The sequence below is a fragment of the Bidens hawaiensis genome, unplaced genomic scaffold (assembly GCF_021521415.1).
Source record: "Bidens hawaiensis isolate Kalapana, Puna unplaced genomic scaffold, B.hawaiensis_p1.1 tig00017861_1, whole genome shotgun sequence".
Lineage (NCBI taxonomy): Eukaryota > Viridiplantae > Streptophyta > Magnoliopsida > Asterales > Asteraceae > Bidens > Bidens hawaiensis.
Window position 1 is genome coordinate 62,096 of NW_027492698.1, and position 23,632 is coordinate 85,727.

At 33.4% G+C, this 23,632-nt stretch overlaps 2 protein-coding genes across 2 annotated transcripts; both read left to right on the forward strand.

Moving 5' to 3' along the window:
• The first annotated feature begins 1,945 nt into the window (after positions 1-1,945).
• Positions 1,946-5,402, forward strand: LOC143554892 (mitogen-activated protein kinase 3-like). Its single transcript, XM_077044552.1, has 5 exons — positions 1,946-2,286; positions 2,377-2,506; positions 3,461-4,018; positions 4,098-4,281; positions 4,882-5,402. The coding sequence occupies exons 1-5, from the start codon at positions 2,129-2,131 to the stop codon at positions 4,914-4,916; spliced, it is 1,065 nt and encodes a 354-aa protein (XP_076900667.1). The 5' UTR covers positions 1,946-2,128; the 3' UTR covers positions 4,917-5,402.
• A 2,373-nt stretch (positions 5,403-7,775) lies between these two features.
• LOC143554893 (cell division protein FtsZ homolog 2-2, chloroplastic-like) lies at positions 7,776-13,315 on the forward strand. The gene is made up of 8 exons (XM_077044553.1): positions 7,776-8,042; positions 8,993-9,629; positions 10,576-10,875; positions 10,970-11,060; positions 11,146-11,270; positions 11,374-11,466; positions 12,536-12,601; positions 12,678-13,315. Exons 2-8 carry the CDS (start codon positions 9,036-9,038, stop codon positions 12,795-12,797), a joined length of 1,389 nt encoding a protein of 462 aa, XP_076900668.1. The 5' UTR covers positions 7,776-8,042; positions 8,993-9,035; the 3' UTR covers positions 12,798-13,315.
• The last annotated feature ends 10,317 nt before the right edge of the window (positions 13,316-23,632 follow it).

The window sequence follows — 23,632 nt, forward strand, 5'->3', positions numbered from 1 at the left end:
TTTTTTATAACGCTTTAATTAGTTTTATAAACATTTATTAAAAAATATTTGTCTATTTTTTATATAGTTAAATGTTTGCATTAAATCATATAAGAACTAAATAAATTATTATAATAAATAATTGAGTTATAAAATATTAAAAATGACTTTTAAAGTTTACTGATATGGTTAATCACGTAAAAGTGTATTTCGAAATAGATGTTAATAGGAAAAAAGGAGCTCTGAAACGTAGGCATCCTAAAAAAAAAAATTTTGGAAGCTTGAAAAACTATTTCAGAAATTAAAAATAAAAAATAAAATCTTAATTAATAACACTTCATAAAACTGTTCATTTTAGTCATTGTATAACGATTGTATAAGTAATTTATAGTTACTTCCGAAATTTAAACACCCTTATAATTTGGTCTCTTTTAAAGTATGTTTGGAAACAACAATTATTTTGTTTGTTCATTTTATATTCTGAATTACTGTTGAAGACTATAGTATATAAATATAACCAATAAAACCTCTTGAGACTCGCATTCACCACTCTTCTAGTCGTATCTTCAAAAATATTGTAGGAACTTAGGGAACAGATATGTTTGACTAAAACAAACTAAACATTTATCGCAATTCATTCTTGACTCGTAACCATAGTTTAATAATCATTTATTGAACAGCCATAATTTAATAATCTAATAAAAACAAACATATATAGAATCTGATCAAGTCATCAAACAACACATTTACTTCTTGAGAACGATATAAGTGATGACTGATGAATATGAACCATGGATCTCACTATTTAATGAAAAAAATAATAAAAATTCAATAATGACAGAAAGGGTAAAAAAATTACATTAATTGTTGGCCTATTAAATTTAAATAATCTTTCACTGTTTTTTTTAGCTCAAATAGCCTTTACATACGTCACTTCTATTTAAAAGTAATTTACTTATAAGCATGTAAAAGATAAATTAGATTTTAATGACAAAACTATGACTTGTTGTGCAACAATGATTCATATTAACAATTTAACCGCATACACTACTAATGGTCATAGATATAAACTTAATTAGTTAATTTCCACTCGATTTTGCTTACAAGAATGATTATAAATAGTAAGTGAAATGGAAAAATGTATATTATTAGGAGGGTGAGATTCCCTTTGTCAATGAAAATCAAAGTTAGTAATGCAGTAATGTTACCGCTTACTTTACTAGACACTAGTATATTTATTAAAATTCAATTTATCTACATGCATTTACAAGTTATAGTTATGCTGTTATTTTTATAAAACTTACTAATTACGCTTCTCTAAAAACCCTCACTTAATAATAGGGGTGCAAACGAGCCGAGCTCAACTAGGCTCGAGCTCGACTTGTGATTAGATTTTCAAGCTCAAGCTCGACTCAGGCTCGGCTCGTTTACTATTTATCAGTAATTTTTTATGTAATCAGAATTATTTTTATATAACTTTTTCTATTACAATTTTATGTATACATAATATAAACTAATTAGTTATTTATATTTTTTTTCATAACATTGCATATATTAATTAATAATTATTAAATATATATTTTAAATTATTAAATAAATGCAGACTCGTTTAGGCTCGCGAGCCAGCTCGAGCTCGATAAATGAAGCTCGGGCTCAGGCCCATTTATTAAACAAGCTTACTTTTAGGCTCAAACTCGGGCTCGATTAAGCTCGACTCAATCGAGCTTTTTATCAAGCCGATCTCAAATAACTCACGAGTAGCTTGGCTCGTTTACACACCTATTTTACAACAACCCACTTCCATATGTATGTGTATACGTGTGCATTTAAAGAACCATATTGACGAAATAATGGAATTTAAGAGTTGAAATCATAATATAATATTATTCTAATTATTATTATTATTATTATTATATAATTTTCCACACATCAATGGTAAAATTCCACTGGGACAAATTCCAAATGTCCAAACTCCAAACGCGTTTTGGTACTTCCTTCTCATTTATCATTCCACACCCCTCAAACTTTTCTCTCTCTATATATAAACCACACCTCATTTCACTCATACTCTCCATAAACACACATCTCATATTATTATTTCCGACGTCTAACCGCCTAACAGAATCCGTTACACCGTTACGGTTAACTTATGGCGGACTTAAACGGTCAGTACACCGACTTCCCGGCGGTGCAGACGTACGGCGGCCAGTTCGTCCGGTACAACATATTTGGTAGCGAGTTCGAGATCACGTCAAAGTATCATCCTCCGATCATGCCTATTGGCCGCGGAGCATACGGAATAGTCTGGTATGTTTAGGCTTCAACTTCTAGTTAGTCAGGATTGTATTAATACTGATGATGCATGTGATTGAGATTTTGGTTATGAATTGATTTTAGCTCGATGTTGAATGCCGAGACGAACGAGATGGTTGCGATGAAGAAGATTATGAATGCGTTTGATAATTATATGGACGCGAAACGTACGCTTCGTGAGATTAAGCTTCTAAGACATTTGGATCATGAGAATGTGAGTCGTTGATTCTTCGTTACGTGCTTTGTTGTTGATGCATGTTACAAGCTCGTTTAGGCTAGAGCTCGGCTCATTTTAATTAGGAGGGCATGAGCTTGAGCTCAGCTTGTTTAAACTCGTATTTCTAAAGCTCGAGTTCGGCTAGTTTAAACTTTTATTTCTAAAGCTCGAGCTTGGCTTGTGAGTAGTTTGTGAAGCTTGAACTTTGCTTATTTATTAATTATTAATTATTTAATTGTTTATTAATTATTTATATATATTCATAATTATAATTTTAATATATAAGATACATTATTTATTAGTTTTTAACTTTTTATCATCTGTTTATATTTTGTAAGAGTTATTATATAAATATATTAAATAAAAGTTATATAAATAAAAAGCTTTTTTAGGCTTGCAAGCAAGCTCGATACGTGAACTCGCTTATTAATTGAACCATAATTAAAACTTAAGCTTGGGCACAAACTAATTTATGTGAGGTTCGAATCTAGGTTTTAACGAATCGATCACGAGTGGCTCGGCTTGTTTACACGCGCAGTTTATATGCTAATGGTTATGATCTATATTGTTCAAACTTTGAAAGAAGACCTGCTGCTTCCATAAATTTCTAACATGTAAAATTTTTTGGAAAAAAAATAAAATCATTATACTTTCAGTGGATTATTGTTTTAGACATAGAAACTAATAATATTAATCATCATTTAAGTATGCATATGCCATTCATTTTGAAATGAGAAATCCATATAAGTTTGTGAAATCAGATTGTTATTAATTAAGAGAGTGGATGCTAATTTCTTATATTATAAAGGTTTGAACAGTAAACAACCTTAATAGAGATAACTAGAGTTTTATAAGGCTGATATCTATCAACAATCTTATAAATGAACAAAATTTCATTATAGATATATGTCTTTTATAGCCATTGATGATTAAAATTTGAATATGATTCAGGTAATAGCTTTAAAAGATGTAGTCCCTCCACCTATCCGCAGAGAATTCTCGGATGTCTACATAGCCACCGAGCTAATGGACACCGATCTTCACCAAATCATCAGGTCAAATCAAAACTTATCAGAAGAACATTGTCAGGTATTCTTACTTTTAAATTATAAGCAGCATATTATAATAACCGAATTTCTAATAACCATGTCCATGTTGTTTTCACTATGCTTGCAGTACTTCTTGTATCAGTTATTAAGAGGCCTAGAGTACATTCATTCTGCGAAAGTTATTCACAGAGACCTTAAACCGAGTAACTTATTGCTGAATACAAATTGTGACTTAAAGATTTGTGATTTTGGACTTGCGCGCCCAAACGCAGATAACGACTTCATGACTGAATATGTTGTCACACGATGGTATCGAGCACCCGAATTGCTGCTTAACTCTTCAGATTATTCAGCAGCCATTGATGTATGGTCAGTTGGTTGTATTTACATGGAGCTTATGAACAGAAGGCCTTTGTTTGCTGGTAAAGATCATGTGCATCAAATGAGACTGTTAACAGAGGTACATAAGTTAATAATAATAATAAAGTTTTTCCAAGAAAGTTAAACCATGTTTTTAACTTTTAATATTTGATTTTCAGCTTTTGGGCACTCCTTCTGAATCCGATCTAGGGTTTATCAAGAACGAGGATGCGAAAAGATTTATTGCTCAGCTTCCTCGACACCCCCGACAATCATTACCAGAAAAATTTCCAGATGTTCATCCGTTAGCCATTGATTTAGTTGAAAAAATGTTAACGTTTGATCCAGCCAAACGTATCACAGGTATATATTTCCTAGAGTGAAAAAACAGGTCACGGGTCAAAACGGGTAATATTTAAATCATGGGTTGGTACACAAGACTTTTTGCCCAAAACTATAATCTTTTTTCATAAAAATACAATTTTTGTAAGTTTCTAACAAGTTTCTTTTAGCTAAACTTTTATTTACCCGTTTGACATTTCCTAGAGTGGAAAAACAGGCAACGGGTCAAAACGTGTTAGCGTGTCAAGTAAGATTATAGAAGTTATGTTATTTCCACAGTAATCTAACTTAGGAGGTTTAATGCATTAGAATACAAATTTTAAAATTTCAAACAGTTTCCTTTTAGCTAACCTTTTTATACGGGTCGGGTTGACACAAAACAGTTTTTTTTCCTAAAACTATAATGTATTTATTTTTTCATAAATAGTCGTGCCAAATATGACTAAAAATGTTATATTATTTTCATGCGTTAGAATTATTTTTTAGCTAACCTTTTAAACCCGTTTGGCCCGTTAAGCTTTTAATAACTAAATGAGTAGAAATGGCCACCATAATTATAGCCATTTACTTCTAAAATCTAAACTACAAAAAATGGAACTAAAATGTTGATATTAACTGCAGTCGAGGAGGCGCTGGCGCACCCTTATCTTGAATGATTGCACGACGTTGATGATGAACCGATTTGTCCAAATCCGTTTTCATTTGATTTTGAGCAAGTTTTAGGAGAAGAACAGATCAAAGAGTTGATCTATCAGGAGGCATTAGCACACAATCCAGAGTATGCTTAAATAAAAACACAGCCATAAATATTAACTTATACAATTACTAAATAAATAAAATATGCTAATTTTTTTTCAATATTGATCAGAATACGCAACCGAGTTGCAATTATGTTGTACAACTAATCAATATTATTGTTTTTTTTTTGGTTCATCGAAGAAGACGGTCTTCTTTGATGGCTTGTGTGTTGTAGACTTGCAGTAATGACTAGTGTTTGTAAGCTAAATTGTAGGATTTACACTAAATTCTATCAGTTGAGAACAATAATGTTACTTTTTTTTTAAATATTTTTCTGTAAGTTTTTTTGTGTGTCTGTAATGTGAATGTGAATTTGCATGTTATTAGGCTATATAACTTTTGAAGTTCTATATATATTTGAAATTTGAAATATTTTTCAATTACAAGGGTCGGCCACAAGCCGACCTGCATCCACCCACTCATACCGCAGACTGTCGCCATTCTAAAAAAAATTACATTTTCTATTAATATTTAATACAGAACTAAAATGTAAACCGTTTAAAATATATGCATACAACGATAATACCACAGATAAATAAAGCCCGTTTCGACCTAGTAGGCCCAGTCTCACTCTCAAAGACCGGGTTTTATATAAGACTTTGGAATTGGGCTTTCACGCACAAGACCGGGCCTTTTGAGCTCACCGGTAGTCGGTAGAGTGGTAGTCAGGCCCGCTTGATTACTCTACGTCTCTACGCGCTAAACTTTTTATTATGTTCGTATGCGTATTTTCAACCTAACCGATTTACGTGGTTAACGGTTGGCTTAAATGCCGAAGTGTTTGCGTGACTGTATCAAGGTATATAATAACTTTTTTTGAATGATCATATTCATTCAACCACAAGCAGTGGAAGCCAGTAGCTAGGCACTCAAGAATACCAAAATTTAGTACACATATAGGTAAGTGATAAATATGTTTTTTCCTCCAAACGGTTGAGGGTTCTAGTTTAACTGAACATTGGTGTAGAGGGTATGAGTTAACCGCTGTTAAAAAGAATAAAAATTGTTGGATTAAGTAAGTTCATATGAGAACATTGAATAAAAAAATGGGTTCCTTAAATGATGAGAACAACACCACATGTAATAAGGGACCACGTCACTTTCAATCTCTTTTTGCTAAGAAGTGTCCACATGTGATAAGGTTCCTTAAGGCCGTCTATAGTGGGGCGACAAACAATCAAAACGGGGGAGATTTTTTTGTGAACCACCCCCAAGGCGACAAAGGGACGAAGTGTGTGTGTGTGTGGGTGTGGGTGGGGGGGGGGATGAATTCTTGTCGCCTTCATCAGCTTTTGTTTTGTTGTTATTATTATTATTATTATTGTTTGTGTGTGAGATACACACACACACATATATATATATGGTGCTACAACACCATTACACCCCTAAAACAAAAGCCGATCATTTGCTGACTGTGCGCCACGTGACGCAAGTCGCCCCATTAATTTTGCAGCACATTCATTACACATAGCCTATGTGCCTAGTAATGAACACGTTGCAGCCGAAAAGTATTACAGGCAACTTAATGAACCTTGTAGCCAGTATGTGGAGCTGCCTAATGGGTAATTCAAATCCAAATGATACCTAAAGAACAACAATACATAACATAGCATCAAATCCATATCATGGGACGTACTTGACTATCTTTGTAAATGTGTTTTGTTTTAACACTCAATGGGGGCTTTTCCCTTCACGCGCATAGAAATGAATTTGCCAGTCGCACGATATTCTACTTGATAAGAATATATGTTGCATAATAGATGTGACTAAAAAGGTATACGATTAGAAGTTCCATCAGAATTATGGAGTTGTCACTAGTGCTCTAAATCTAACTGATGTTTATCAAAAGACAGTATGGAGGATGATGTACAAGCAACGAGTCGAGAATGAATCACTCTTTCGTGTATATACAATATAAATGATGATATTAAACACGGTTCCAGTTAGCTAATTAATACAATTTGTTAGCTAAAATAGCCTCTTAAGCCAAACTTTAAGTTCCTAGATGCTTAGGGTGGTATTGTTTTGACTATCATTAAACAAGGTATCATGTTTTGACTTAGCAGTATTACTTCAATTTACTCACTGTGAACTGATAATATCAAAATCAAGTTCGGTTGGATAGCATGTCCAGTTTTTAATAATTTTGGCCTAAATTGATAATTTATATAAGTTGTTTGAATGTTAATCATACCAATCTGTGAGTTCTATTCATTAATAGAACAATACTTTTAACCTTTTAAACATGCTAAGTTTATTTTCTTAAGAGCATCCAAGGTTACTATAAGTACATTATATTATATTATCGTAACATTATCCGATAATCAATATTTAGTTATAATTTTAATTCTAACACCACGTATACGTCAAACTCAACCTATATTTATTTAATTTTGAGCTACTGGTATCTATAAGGCCACCCACAACCTGAGAAAAGGAAAAAAAGGGGCGGGGGGGGGGGGGTCCTAACTTGATTGGCATATTCTTTCACGAGCAACCATACTCTCCTATGGACAATCTTTGCCTTCTTGCCACATAAAAGAAAGTTTAGTGTGTAAACTCGACACATAAATATTCGTTAAAACTCATTCGTAATGGTTGCGTAAAAATAAAAGAAAAACAGTCCTTTTAAAACCATGTGAATGACAACAACATTTTCTATACAATCATCACCATCAAGACATGAAAAATATAAAACAGGAATCACATGAGCACCTAATCATACACAAAATAAAACAAAAAAAATGTCAATTTTGGTTAAAAGAAATGAAATGTTGATAGCCAACCAACGATAGGTTTGGACGATAAGGATATCTTGCTATAAAATGATGCCTCTTTATCACTTACCAAAATCTTTCTTTTTACACTAAAAAAACACCTCAATTAAACAATCTCAAAACATATTCATTAATTAACAAAACAAACAAACAACCTAAAAGATCACACAACCCGTATCTTTGCGGCTACTCTGTTCTGTTCTTCAGGTTCACCACTTTCACCTTATTATTAATCTACACACATTTTCACACACACACACACACACACTCATTTGGGGTTTTAGGGTTCTTGATATTATTTATCTTTTTAGGGTTAATTTTAGTTACAATCAAGAACCTAACTTTTTACAAAGTTCTTATGAATTAAGCTTCCAAGATTCAAAATTGGTTAATTTCTAACAAACCCAATTACATTTTTAGGGTTCTTGATATTATTTTATCTTTTTAGTGTTAATTTTCGTTACAATCAAGAACATTACTTTTTTGCCCAGTTGTTACCAATTAAGCTTCCAAGATTCAATATTGATTAATTTCTTAACTAACCCAATTATGCTTTAAGGGTTCTTGAAGTTATTTTGTGTTTTTAGGGCTCTTTGGTATAATTTTTGTTACAATTAAGAACATTACTTTTCACCCTATTATTGCTATATAAGCTTCCAAGATTCAATGTTGATTAATTTCCTAACTAACCCAGTTATGCTTTTAGGGTTCTTGAAATTATTTTATGGTTTTAGGGTTCTTGTGTTTAATTTTAGTTACAATCAAGAACATTACTTTTTGCCCCATTATTACTAATTAAGCTTCCAATATTCAATATTGGTTAGTTTGTTTGCTAACCCAATTATGTTTTTAGGGTTCTTGAAGTTCTTATATGTTTTTAGGGTTTTTTGGTATAATTTTTGTTACAATCAAGAACATTATTTTTTTCCCAATTGTTGCTAATTAAGCTTCCAAGGTTCAATATTTGTTAATTTCTTAACTAACCCAATTATATTTTAAGGGTTCTTGAAATTATTTTATGTTTTTAGGGGTTTTGTGTTTAATTTTAGTTACAATCAAGAACATTACTTTTTGCCCAATCTTTACTAATTAAGCTTCCAAGATTCAATATTGGTTAATTTCTCAACTAACCCATATCATAATTCTTGAAAAAACAGGTGAAATTTGGTTGATTTAATTTGGGGATTCAAGAAACCCTAAATGGCAACATGTATACCATCATCTTTAATATATTTAGATACTCGAAACTCGATGGGGGTGTTGACTAATTTCGGTGGTCGGGTGAGTTCTTTGAAGATGATTGATGACAAACATGGGTTTTCGAATGCTACCCACAAGATTTGTTACAGTCCGCAAGTTAAATGTATGTCGAGTTCACATAATATTAATCAGTTTAATAGCAAAGATCAGTTTCTGAATCTTCATCCGGAAGTTTCGATGATTAAGCCGAATGTTACTGAGATTTTGAGAGATTCATCTGGTAAAAATGATGATGATAATAATAATAGTAATGAGGCTAAGATTAAAGTGATTGGTGTTGGTGGTGGTGGATCGAATGCGGTTAATCGGATGATTGAGAGTGCGATGCAGGGTGTTGAGTTTTGGATTGTGAATACTGATGTTCAAGCTATGAGAATGTCTCCGGTTTTCCCGGAACAACGGTTGCAGATTGGTCAAGAGTTGACCCGTGGGCTCGGGGCGGGTGGGAATCCGGATGTTGGTATGAATGCTGCTAAGGAAAGTAGAGAGTCTATTGAAGAAGCTGTTTATGGATCGGATATGGTTTTTGTGACTGTAAGTTTTTAACTTTTGTTGTGTTTTGTAATGTAGGGGTCGGTTTCGGTTCTGGTTCCGGTTTCGCCATTTGGGCATGAAACCTTGGGCCTAAAATTTTGTGTTAGTTAATGAGTAATTGATTATTATACACTTGAACCTAAATTTTTTGAACTACATTTTTTATATTCTTATAAGTTACTTAACATTCAAATATAAAAATTATGATTCATAATTTCAATACACAAAAGTCAGTTTTTACGGTTCGGTTTGATTATGAATGCAAAACTAGGGGTGGCAATTGTGACCCATGGGTTGTATCAACATGTATATGATGATAGGTCAGAATGGGTCAAACTAAAAAAAGAAAATGATTGAAACGGGTCAAAACAAGTTGACATTTCTCGAGTGTTTTTTTTTTTTTTTTTTTTTTTTACGCAACGAGAAAAACGGAGGAAACTTTTTAGTATTTTTACTTTTTAAGTTTTTGATTTATATTTCGAGTTATAATTTTTTTAATTATTTTTTTTGAATTTTTTAATTACTTTTTAGTATTTTTATTTTTTTTGAATTTCAGAAACCCCTCACCAAAAAATAATTAAAAAATTATAACTCAAAATATAAATCAAAAAATTAAAAAGTAAAAATACTAAAAAGTTTCCTCTGTTTTCTCGTTGCGTAACCCCCCCCCCCCCCGAAAAGTCAACCCGTTTTAATCATTTTCTTTTTTTAGTTTGACCCATCATATACATTTTGCTACAACCCATTCAACCCAATGGGTCACAATTGCCACCCCTATGCAAAACTAAACATAAAACCAAACCGTCAGTTTTGAGTTCAGTTTAGTTATGTCTGTTATTTCGGTTACAGGTTGGTTATTTCAGTTTCATAAACACCCTTATTGTAGTTTCATATGTTAAAACAGTTGTATTATAAGACTGGTCACAATCATATTCATCGCGTGCAGGCGGGTATGGGTGGCGGGACAGGTACAGGTGGGGCCCCTGTGATTGCAGGGGTGGCAAAGTCAATGGGGATATTGACAGTCGGTATCGTCACAACTCCGTTCTCATTTGAGGGCAGACGAAGAGCGGTTCAAGCCCAAGAAGGAATTGCAGCTTTACGGGAAAATGTCGACACACTTATTGTAATTCCAAATGACAAATTATTAACCGCGGTTTCACCATCTACCCCGGTTACCGAAGCGTTTAATCTGGCGGATGATATTCTTAGACAAGGTGTTCGTGGTATCTCTGACATAATAACCGTAAGGATTTATTTTAAAATTACGCATAACCGTATTCTTGTTTTTAGAACGTTTATACAAATTCAATGAGTTGGTGTGAATTTGCATTTTGCAGATACCGGGATTGGTCAATGTTGACTTTGCTGATGTTCGGGCGATTATGGCAAATGCAGGCTCATCATTGATGGGGATAGGAACTGCAACCGGTTAGTATAAACTATGAAAGAACTACTTTTTTGAGGTTTTAATTTTTTAATTTTTTGAATTTCAATAGTTTCTGTTCGTTGTCAGGAAAGACAAGGGCACGCGATGCTGCGTTGAATGCAATTCAATCGCCTTTGCTTGATATTGGTATCGAGAGGGCTACCGGTATCGTTTGGAATATTACGGGTGGTAGTGATTTGACATTATTTGAGGTCACTTTCTCTTTCTGAATTTACATTCATACCCATACCCGTGTATTATAAAAGGGAAATGGTTGTGTTAATATTGATTTAGTCTCAAATGTGAATTTGAAAGGTGAATGCTGCAGCCGAAGTGATATATGATCTTGTGGATCCAAGTGCCAACTTGATCTTTGGAGCGGTTATTGATCCATCAATAAGTGGTCAGGTAAGCTTGTTATTCTTACTTTAGAAAACTTGTAATATATCTGGTTACACCTAGTTTGTTAATAGAGGAAACAGTTCAAATGGATCGAAAGTATCCCGAAAGTGCCGTTAACATGTACAACCTACTAATGCAATATTTGAATAGTTCGATTACTAGTGTATTGAAATATTCTTTGTAATGTATTTTACCCAAATTGTTTGTAACCATGCTTAAAATCTTCGGCAAAAGTTTTTTTAGGTGTACTCAACCTGCTTTGACACGTCCAAAATGTAATATTTTTGTCCCGTTACTCAACCCACCCATTTTGTCACCCTTTAAATGTCGTTTCTTTGTACTAAACGGCGTTCATTTTTGTTTGCATAAAAAAAGTAAAACAAATATTCCAATTACGATGGTTAAAGTCAACCATTCTATAAAAACTAAGGGTGTAAACGAGTTGAGCTGAAGGCAAGCTCGACTCTTCTCGAGCTCGAACTCAGCTCATTCTGAGTCTTAGTTGTAAACGTGGGTGTAAACAAGCTGAGCCCGAGCTCGATTAGTGAAGCTCGGGCTTGAGATTAAACAAGCTTATTTTTAGGCTCGAGCTCATTTAAGCTCACCTCGATTCGAGCTTTTAGTGAGCTGGTCTTGTGTAGCTCGTGAGCGGCTTGGCTCATTTGCCCGGGCTCGGCTCGTTTATTATATATATTCATTTATAAAATTGTGTATAATAATATAATTTTTCTAAATATATCCAAAGTTATATTCATATTTAGTATCTATTTACTTTTATAGTCATCATACATAATAATAATATTCATTATGACAATTTATGTTATGTACGTTATTATATTATATAACTAATACATACTCATTTTATCTCGTGAGCCTAATCAAGCTCACTATACGAAAACTGGGCTCGTTTATTATCAGCTCCATTTACACCCGTATTTAAAGTTGTATACAAGAACTTACTTCTTGTATAGATCAACCCGTATTATACATATAAGCCTATGATGCAAATTAAATTTAATAACCCCATTGGAAACAAGAACCTTTAACTATACATTGGTTTTTTTTGTTGGCACAGGTTAGCATAACTCTTATAGCAACCGGGTTCAAACGACAAGAAGAAAGTGACGGGCGAACTCTCCAGGTATCCTAAACATTATTCTGATTTGTTGAAAAGTTTACGATAGTTTGAAGTCAACCGTATCATCAACTTGATGTAGGGTGGTCAATCGGATGTGGTTGGAATCAACCGACGGTCACCAGCCTTCACAGAAGGCGGCTCGGTAGAAATCCCAGAGTTTTTAAGGAAGAAAGGCCGTTCACGCTACCCACGAGCTTAAAGTTATAATTTTACCGTTTTACCCTTGTGATATACTATGGTTGTGTAGGTAGAATATTGTAAAGTAGATGGCAACTATATTACTTGCTGCCAAGATTGTTTTGAGTTTTAGAGGTTTAGAGTTTTACCATTATAATGATCATACTATGTTGGTGTGCAAACATGTTTAATAAAACATTATATCAATTCCAAAAAAACTTTATGTATGGATAAAAATTATAAATTAAATTACATTACATTTATCTTGATGGCCACATAGAACATGTGGTGGAACTTGGAAGAGCAATATTTGTTTTAAGGGGACAAGAATCTTGACTAGTAGGGATAGCTAAAAGCACCATCACATAGTGTCTGTAACTCGTTTTGTTCGGTCGTATTCTTTTGTTTCTCGACACGACATGACGTGTATTTAGTTTAGGGCCGTTAATGTTACACGAGTAATATGCAGTTTAGAAAAATCAAAAGGTAGACGAATAATATGTATCCTAAATTTTGTTATTTCGTAAGCTCTTTTGTCATCAGTTCGATTCGTTAAGAACATAGGAGATACGTAATAGGGGTCATCTGGGACGCATATATAAGCTAAAATGACGATTACACTAGATCAACGTAATCAATAGAACATGTTTATTCGACTTGAGTTACTAAAATTGTTAATTAAGACGTTAGATTAATATCTATGATTCAAGTTCGGGTTAACCTATTCAACCTGACATCCCAACATGACTGGCGCCCATATAATATACAACCGTTGAAAACCTCAAAACAAATTTGCATGAAATTACTTACAAATGTTTCTTCACTTCTTGTTGGTTTATTATTGATCTTCTAAGCCTGCACAATAACAATGGTCTTAAGAAATACTTGAAGAGAGAATTTGTCCAATTTTTTTTTATTTTTTTATTTTTTAAATACAAAGTTATGAAGTATATAGTCTTTGTAAACCATACACGTACAGTTTTCCAAAACCATACAAAAATGGAAAATAATAATATACGTGCATTAACACACACCCCACCTCACTTTTATTATGTAGTATATCACTATATCATATCATATCATTGACACAACATAAACCACAATACACATAGTATATCTTCAACTCTAAACTATTTCCATCCATCAACATTATCATATCTTTTCATCTAAAATATGAATACTCAAACCATCACAACACCACCACTAATTACGGTGGAAGAGAGCGGACGAGAGAGGCTAAAGAGGCACCGGGTGGAGATGTCCGGTCGGGTTTGGATCCCGGACGTATGGGGCCAAGAAGATATGTTGAAAAATTGGGTAGATTGCAGTGTGTTTGATTCTTCTTTAAGGAACAACAATATAATGTCAGCAAGAACAGCTTTGGTTCAAGAAGCAAGATCGTGGTAAAGTTATATATACCCGATAAGTGGATTTTGGATCTTTCAGACTACAAGATCAGTAGATATATTTGTTCTTCCATTTTGTCACAAATGCAATATATTAAAAATAATTATAATAAGTGGCCTGGACTGGACATGTGTGTGTCCTTAAGCTTAAGTCTGCTATGAAACTTTAGGTCTTGATTGCCAATTTTTGTATGTATCTTATATCGATCTGTATGACGAATGTGTTTGAAGAGCAAGTTTAAGTTTGAATAACATGTTTGATTCTAATGAACAAAGTTAATAATATGTCAATATGTCATGATAGTTGCAATTGGATGTTGATGTATATACACTAAAGAAGTGATATTCAAGTAAGACTCCCACTTATACATCAATGTGAGACTCTTACCAACCTTTAATGAGAGACAAGTCACACCCAATTCCTCACAATTGTTTTCATTTCAAACACCCCACCTTAAACATCAATATCTCATTTATATTAGCTCCATACTTATAATAGTAATCTTATATAATTGCTTTTTGTTCAAAGTTAACTCATCACTTATCACGTGAGCTTGTTTTGTTGTTCCTTTATACTTCTGGGTTTTTGCGGTTTGTGAGTTTTTCCTGGTTTATAAAGTTTGGCCTTGAAAAAAAAAAACTTATTATGTGAGCTGTCATTTAGGACCGTGATATGTTAGTTTGGAGTTCATATCGTCGGGATTAAGAAATTATAAATATGCATGTTGTCTCGAGAAACAAATCATAAAGATCCGACCATTTAGGTTGTCTAGTGGCATGATGCTCAAGTCGTATATAAGATGTATTCGGTCGTTCATTTGTATGGTCTATGAAGAGTAAGTATTAGAGTCCTTCCTCTTTTTATTTTATGGGCATGTTATGGTATCAACTTTCGGATATAGGTACGTTTTGAGTATGTTTTATAATAAATATTTTTTTTTACGTCTCGCCTTTCATATACACATATCCCTCTTTCTCTCATCTATTTTTTTAGTGAGAATTTTGGTATACATAGTTAGTTGAGGCATGTTTCAAACATATTGATTTTACTAACCACTTCAAATTGGTTGGATATAAGTGATTAAAGTCCAATAATTTATACATGTCCCACTAAACTCATGAAATAAAATTCCTTTATTTTCTTTCATTGTTGTTTCTTTCAATCATATTTAATTTGAGATTTATTTACAAACCAAAACACACCTAAAAAGTTTAACTAGTGAAGTATTTATATGGCAAAACTGAGAATGTATATACACACAGCATAAATATCTTTGTTAATGCGAAAACTTTTTATTAAAAAGATAAGCCATGGATGGGTTCACGGGTCTTTAAACGTGGGCTAGTCAATCTTTTCAGGGGCCTCTTTTACAAATTTCAAATATTGGCAAAAGGTGGTGTTAAAGTGATAAAGATATTTTTTTTTTACTTTTTTTTTTCTGGTGCGTGTGAATTGACTGATATTGGTCAAGCATTATTATATGTTTTTTTTTTAAATCTAATTTGTTTTTTCACCTTATTTATTCACATGTTTTAACTTAGGCTAGAACTCTAACAATTGGTTGAATTAGGTAATACACACATCTTTACTACTAGACTAATAGACTAAGCTAATAGTTGTATTATTATATAATTTGGTTTCATATTAAAGTAATATAAAAATAAGTGTTTTGGTGATATGCGATGAAGTATTAAATGATTTAAAACTATGACAGTAAAAAATGAATTTACCTTACATTCATTTTTTCTTACCGGCTAAATATTAGTTTATATAAGGATTGAAACATTTCTATAGTCTAATTACCTTACCACTTTATCAAAGTAGGAATAAATGAATAACATTTACCTTACATTCATGACAAGTAATTTCACACAGTAACTAAAACGACTATTTAAAGCCACCATAAGACCGTTCGTAGTGGAGCTTCGTGGGAAGCGTTTTGTGGTATAACGCCGGGGGCACACCGCCCCCTCCCCCGGCGTTTTGGCTATTTTTTTTAATGTTGTAAGTAAAACGCGAGAAATGACACACATATAAAAAAAAGAGCCGTTTCATATGAACGTTGGAAAGGAATAAAAAAAATATATTTATTTTCTATATATTAAACCATTTCATCCCCAATCAAAACTCATCAAACTTTTCTCTTTCAACTCTATAATTTCTTACACAAAATTCACTATATAATGGATCCTCCATCTATATATAAACAGTTTCTTGGGCCCGACCAACAAGCTGAGGATGTGGCGGAGGAACAGGCGGTTACGAGTGCGATTATGCTTGCGACAACTTATATGAGTTCCGTTACGAGTGCGATTAGCTCTCCACCACCCCCCCGTTTCAAAAAGAGCATATATCGAACGAGATCGTACCGAAGCCAACAACCGATTGATGGCGGATTACTTCTGCGACTCGCCGAGATACAAGAACCCGAAGACCTTTAGGCGTCGTTTTCGGATGTCTAAAAATTTATTTATGCGCATCACCAATGATTTGGAGCGTGAGTTTGATTACTTTAAGCAAAAGCCTGACGGTCGATGGACGCTAGGATTCACGGCTATTCAAAAGGTTACGTCAGCCGTACGCGTGCTCGCCTACGGAAACACGGCCGACATCAACGACGAGTATTTAAAGATGGCCGACAAAACAACTCGGGACACCTTGGAGTATTTTTGTTACGGTACGTTTTGTTTTTTTTTAAATAGTTTTATCACTTGTTTACTTTAATCATTTATTTTATAAAAGTTTTGTAAAATATAGGAATATTGAAACTATATGGACCACATTATCTTAGAGAGCCCAACTGTAACGATCTACAACGTCTTTACGAGTCACATACAAGGGTGCATGGTTTCCCCGGCATGATAGGGAGTGTAGATTGCATGCATTGGGAATGGGCTAATTGTCCAAATGCATGGCGAGGTCAATTCACACGAGGTGACCAAAAGGGACCAACGGTCAGCCTTCAAGCGATTGCTTCATACGACCTTTGGATTTGGTCGGCATTCTTTGTTGTTCCCGGTTCTAACAATGACATAACCGTCTTAGAGCAGTCTCCTGTGATGGAGAGTTACATATCTGGGACCGTTCCCGTCGCTTCGTTTTGGGCTAACGATAACTTCTACCATCATGGGTACTATTTGGGTGAATGAATATATCCAGAGTATGCGATAATCGTTAAAACATTCAGAGACCCGATGGATGAAAAAAGACAGTATTTTAAGAAAGTGCAAGAGTCTGCGAGAAAGGATATCGAGAGGTGTTTTGGTGTTCTTCAACAACGATGACATTTTGTTAAAAATCCTTGTCGTCTATGGTCTTTAGAAAGAATGAAATGTGCTATGTATGCGTGTATCATAATGCATAACATGATCATCGAGGACGAGGGAAGAGCAATATGTCCAACTTTCATACCGGACCCGGATCCACCACGGACTCCGGCAAGTATGGAGCAAAGACTAGAAAACTCGGATTCCGTGCGGTCAAGAGAGATACATAACGCACTAAAGGAGAATTTGGTCCAACATATTTGGATGTATCGGTCTTTGCCTAGTGAAAACGATGATCAAAACGAGGGTAACAATGAAGACGATGATGAAGACGACGACGACGATGGCGAAGACGATGAAGACGAAGAGGACGACGGCGACGAGGACGAAGACGACAACGACGAAGTGGGCGAAGACGAGGAGGACGACAACAACGACGACGAGTAGTTTTTTTTATTTTCATGTAATATTTATTTAATAAAATATTATTGTTATTTGATTATTCTTTATTAAAAATTAAAAAAAAAACAAAAAGTGTAAAAGTGACTGGGCGCCACGTGGCGCATAATGCCTGGGGGTGGAGAGTTATGACTACAGCCTGTTTTTGTAAAAAACTATAACTCTGACTGGGCACCACGTGACGCATAATGCCTGGGAATGGAGAGTTATGACTACTCATGGTCTAAAAAAAGGCTAAAAGATTTAAAAAGCTCTATACCAAAATAACTAAAAATTTTATTATTGTATATTCTAAAACTACAAAAGTTAGATATCTAGTTTAATCTCATATGTAGCAAAGCTAACATGTAATCTAAAATTATTAGTTGCGTTTCGTAGATGTTAATATGTACATCTTAAAAGAATATACAGTTACCTAACATGTAAAATTCTTCTTTTTGGGTCATCATCTTGAAGTTTCAAAAAGTATACCATTTAATTTTTTAATAACTAAAATTAGTAGGCTAGGCTTCATTATTTTTTTTATTAATATATAAAACTTAAAACTATTGTTATAAACATGAAACATAAAGTAGTTAAACGAGTCATATTCATGTTTGATAGATGTGTTAAGCGTGTCGTCTCTAACCCGTTTAACACGATAAGATCTGTTCTACCATCTCTAACTGTCTTATCTACTGTAAAAAAAATCCGTGAAAAGAAATAGATTATGAACATTTTAGTAAATAGTTTTTCAGTTAAGTAAAACTAGAAAATACGGAGTAAGTTGTATGTCTATTGGTTTGGTCCCGGAAATAGGTTGGCTTGGCATTATACATTGTTTTTTTTTTAATTTGAAGTGTTATTTATTTACTTACATTTAAAGATTTAAAGTAATATAGCATTGGCCATTGTCACATTATGTACACACGAGTAGATAAAAATGTAACCGAGGACATTGTTGCTCAATAACAAGAATATATCTGGATGTTTAAGAATGATTTGATTCTATGCCCTTGATTCTATTTGATATTATTAAACACATGTCCAACGTACGTGGTTACCATAGGCAAAATATTATAAAACGAGGAAATTAGTATGTTATATTTTTTCTTAGCAAATATTAAATTAAACACTACCGGTTATATTAGTAGGGGTTTGATGGTTTTGGAACTTGTAGATTCGAACATGGCTCGTGTATCGTATCAAATATATCTATCCTAACCTAAACATATTTAAATTTAAAATTATGTAACTAGTCATGACTTGTGTAAGTAGCATATTTAAACGAATAAAACAGGTTGACTAGTCAAAACGAGTTGTAAACATGTGATATAGAGATTGGTTGGTTGCAAACGAGATGTAATAAAGTTATGAATGAGTTTAGTGGGTTGTAAAGAGATTGACAGATTAAAGCTTCAAATCATATATATCAAAACATATTTAATTTAATTTTAGTACAAAATGTACATGTAAATTATTTAATTTAACTAGATAGACAAATCAACCTTACCATAACATTTTTATCACATAAGATATTTGATCCAAACACAACATGTTTATCAGTTGGTTTGTAGTCGAATTTTTAATCTGAATACTTTTCTGGTTGATTCAAGTGTTTTGAAAATTCACCCTTACTTAAATATATGGTAACATAAATTAAAAACGTTTGACTTTAACTAGATGTACATGCATAATGTCTTTATGTGATACAATATACAGTCATATAATTTTTTTTATTACTTTGTAAACTACTCATTTTTAAGATTAGATGAAGCTAACATAAATATGATTTCTCTAGTGTTAAACAAATACGTTGTTATATGCATAATCGTATTCGTTCGTTTTTTCATGATAAAACAAATACGAATACGATTTGTGTTGGGATTTTTGTATTTGCCATACTCGAACAAGAGAATGGGGAAATAAGGTAATAAGTGTTTCAAATAAAGTAACAAGTATTTGCCATAGTTAGAGAATTGCACATGTATTAGGACATGTGGTTAAGTAGATTATGGACCTTCTTTTCGGTCTATGATTTGACTTTTTTTTGTCTATTAGTTTTAACTGGTCTACATATCATTAATAACTCACTACTAATAGCCTTTTAGTGAATAAAGTAGTTGTATTGATTATGGAGTATTTGAATAACAATACATTTATGAAATGAACCATTTTAGTAACATAGATAAGAACTATTTATGATTTTTGTTTTTATTTTTATCTTATAAATTGTACAGAGTATATATTTTCTTCTTCTTCGAATAAATAACACTCGCACTAAAAATTATACTCCAATGGACTACCAATGACTTGGCCAATGCTCACTTCATCAACTAGAACAATGTCCATGTGCCGATGCGGATGAAACTAACTCTACTATCCGAGCCAATGTTGATATGGATGAAAGTCATTATACCATCTAGATCAACCTTAAGTTGGATAAAGATTGATTCATACCAAATACAAAAATACAATGATGTTAGGAATTTCGGTTCAAGACCGTTACTTGACGTGCAAGGTTAAGTAACGAGATTTAAGGAGTGAATAATTATAAACAATTAAATGTGCTTAGATTTAATTGTTAGTATAATTATTATGTCATATTATTTAGCAATCCTAGTTGTAGTCTAATTGTGATAGGTTAGATTTAAATACCCGTGCTTTGGGGTTTAGAGATTGTAATCAGGTAATTGAGTTTTGTGAAGTTTCTCAATAATAATATTCGTGTTTGGGTGTTAGCCAAATTAACGAGTCTGAGTTCGTGTTCGATACCTGGTACCAATTCCATTAATTGGTATCAGAGCGTTACAATCGGACCTGTGTTCGGAATCAAACCTACAACCGGCGTTCAATCGATTCGACAATAGCGGCATCCAAACCTGTGACGTGAGGTGGAAGCAGCAACAATCGATCAACGGAATCACCAGCAATCTGCGGCCTACAATCAACGATAAACGTGAACCTGCCACCGGAATCAAAACCCGCGACGTGAGGGAACTTTGTCCGGTTATCAGAAACTTGCAATTGTCGAAGGTTCGTTCAGCTAAATCAGAGCAGTGATAACCTGAGTTCTGATTTGGATAGTTCGATCGGTTGACGATTGTTTGAATCTGGTTAGCGAAAGAAAAGAATATCAAGTGGTTGGTGATTTAGAATCTTGTTCCTTTGTTGAGGTAATTGTAAAGTAGGTACAATTATCAAGGTGGAGGTTGTCCAACCCCTCACGTGAGTATTTAGTAAAGTAAATTATATTATTTATTAATAATTCACTGATTACCGTCGTTTGAGTCAATCAAAAACCTAATTATTCTAAATAGCTAGAGCAAGTAGGGTATCGTATCACAAGGAGTATGTGGTCAATGCAATTCATGTAACAGATTTAATATTATGAAGTAAATGGTTTTAGTGCTGATCACACAAGCAATAGTTTAAATTAAGAGAACTAAGCAACGAACAAGTAAACAAGTATTAAGCAGTTAACAAAGCAAACCACACCCGGGAATTCAAGTAAGCAACCAAACAGTATCTCATGCAACCTAACAGATTGATTATTAACGATTAATTAAAAACTGATCAACCAGACAAAACCTTAGACGTCAACAATTACTTTACACACGGCACTGGTTATCAAACAGTCCTTGCCAGTGTGACTCAGTTAAGGGTAATTGTACGTTTATCGTATTCAATCTAACCAAACAGTTATATGACTAATTATCTAGCAACTGGTAACAGATCGTTCAGAACAACCGATGTACATATAAATATACATCTTTTCGGCATCAAATAATCTCTAAAAACTGCAATTTATATCTAATAACATAGCATAAAAGGCTACTTATCATAATAAAACATAATTTCAGGTGAAACCAAGCCCCAAACGAAGAAACAAGCAAAAAGACGAAGAAAAACAGAAGAAAACACAAGAAAACACAAGAAAACAAAGAAACACGCCCCCATGCCTCAAGAAACACGCCCCCATGCTTCTGACACAAGAAAAGACAAAATCTGGAAGCAAAAGCACGGGGCCGTGGACGAGAATGCAGAAAAGACAAAGAAGAATTGAGCACATGTCACTAAAAACCACGGGGCGTTGCCACCTCACAGAAAAGACAAAACAAATCTGGCACATGTCATAAAAATGCACGGGGGCGTGCTCATTAAGCACGGGGCCGTGCCTCACCATCCAGATTGCCTATAAATAGTGGCTCATGTTGCACTCATTTGGTGTGCCTTGAAAAGAATTATCTCCGGTTTTCACTTATAAAAACACACACTAACACTCACTTTGAAGATCTAGTGAAGAGTTTGAAGGTTTGGAGGTCATCACCACTAATCATCATCATCAACCATAATTACCATCATTAAGAAGAAAGATTCATTACATTTGGTTAGATTGTTCCAAGTTTAATCATGTATTTGTTATTATCAATCATCTTAATGTTTATCATCATGCTCATTATGAGCTAAACTCCTTTTACCATCTAAATCTATGAAGAAGCTTTGTTTTACTTGATAATTAATCAATACATGTGATGTAGTCTAGTAAAGTACATGGTTATATTACAATTATCTTTTGATGAGAAATGTTTCACCATCTTAAATCACTAATTCAAAGTTGGTGGTTGTCAATCTCATTGGCAATCTTTCATGATCGATTCATGTTTTTGAAAGATAGAAATACTTTGATACATTATCGAAATATGGATCCTTATATTGTACTTAGAAATGATGAGATATAAGTTATAGTGTATTTTTCTAAACCTTGGTAATCCTAAAATGGCTTTTCTTAGGATATCAAATTAGTTAAAGAAACCATATGTTAACGGAATGTGTAATTATAACCTACATAAATCAACAAAGGGGAGGTTGTGTGATGAACTACAACCACCCGAAGTTGTTAGAATTGGTATTCGAGAAATTGAAGTCAATCCTAATCTTTCTACTTTACGAAACTACTTGCCAACTTATATTGATATCATTGAGATGATATGACATTAGGAAAGGGTGGACTTTAAAATGCGCATATCATCTCCTTAGTGCCAAAGATGCTCACTTAAGGTTTAAGGAGCTATCTATCATATATTGCTACGGCAAGTTTATCACATGTCTACATATTAATTATCAATGCTAAAATGGAGTGGATTCTTGATCTTAGATGGTAACCTTTGCATAATTGAACAACTCGTTTAGAATCTCTTGTCTTGGTCACCTATATATTTTATATAAGTATTTATATTTTATAAAAAGTTCAAAAAAAAATTAACCCCAAAATGATTATAACCTCCGATTGAAGAAAAACAACAATTCATTATTAGAAATATTTGTGTCCAAGGATCGATACTTGGTTCTTACCAATACTATTCTACATATACGATATGTACACTTGCCTATTTTGTGTGTGTTTAGTCTTTGTAGAAATCACTTTTATAAATTTAAAACACGATCTTGTGCAAAAGCAAATCATTCCATCCATCATATTTTATACCACACGCACGCACGCATCAACAACGTAAACCTAAACCAACCGAACACACAGAGATACTAAACATAAATAATCATATATCAATCTTCAATAACAAAACATAAGTATTCTTAATCACATGAGAAAAACTGTAAAAGGTTACAAACTATACATCCGGGTGCGATTCTAGGAGATTAGCCGAGCCTAGACATCATTGAATCTTCGATATGGATGATAGAAATCATATGTAGGGTGTTGACACGAGCTAGGATAGTGGAAATC

Excerpts from the sequence above, each read along its gene's own strand:
- LOC143554893 (XM_077044553.1), top strand. The coding sequence starts at position 9,036 with ATGGCAACATGTATACCATCATCTTTAATATATTTAGATACTCGAAAC. Across the intron at positions 9,630-10,575 it reads CGGATATGGTTTTTGTGACT|GCGGGTATGGGTGGCGGGAC; the intron begins GTAAGTTTTTAA and ends CATCGCGTGCAG. Across the intron at positions 12,602-12,677 it reads GTGACGGGCGAACTCTCCAG|GGTGGTCAATCGGATGTGGT; the intron begins GTATCCTAAACA and ends AACTTGATGTAG.
- LOC143554892 (XM_077044552.1), top strand. The coding sequence starts at position 2,129 with ATGGCGGACTTAAACGGTCAGTACACCGACTTCCCGGCGGTGCAGACG. Across the intron at positions 2,287-2,376 it reads GGAGCATACGGAATAGTCTG|CTCGATGTTGAATGCCGAGA; the intron begins GTATGTTTAGGC and ends AATTGATTTTAG. Across the intron at positions 4,282-4,881 it reads TCCAGCCAAACGTATCACAG|TCGAGGAGGCGCTGGCGCAC; the intron begins GTATATATTTCC and ends TATTAACTGCAG.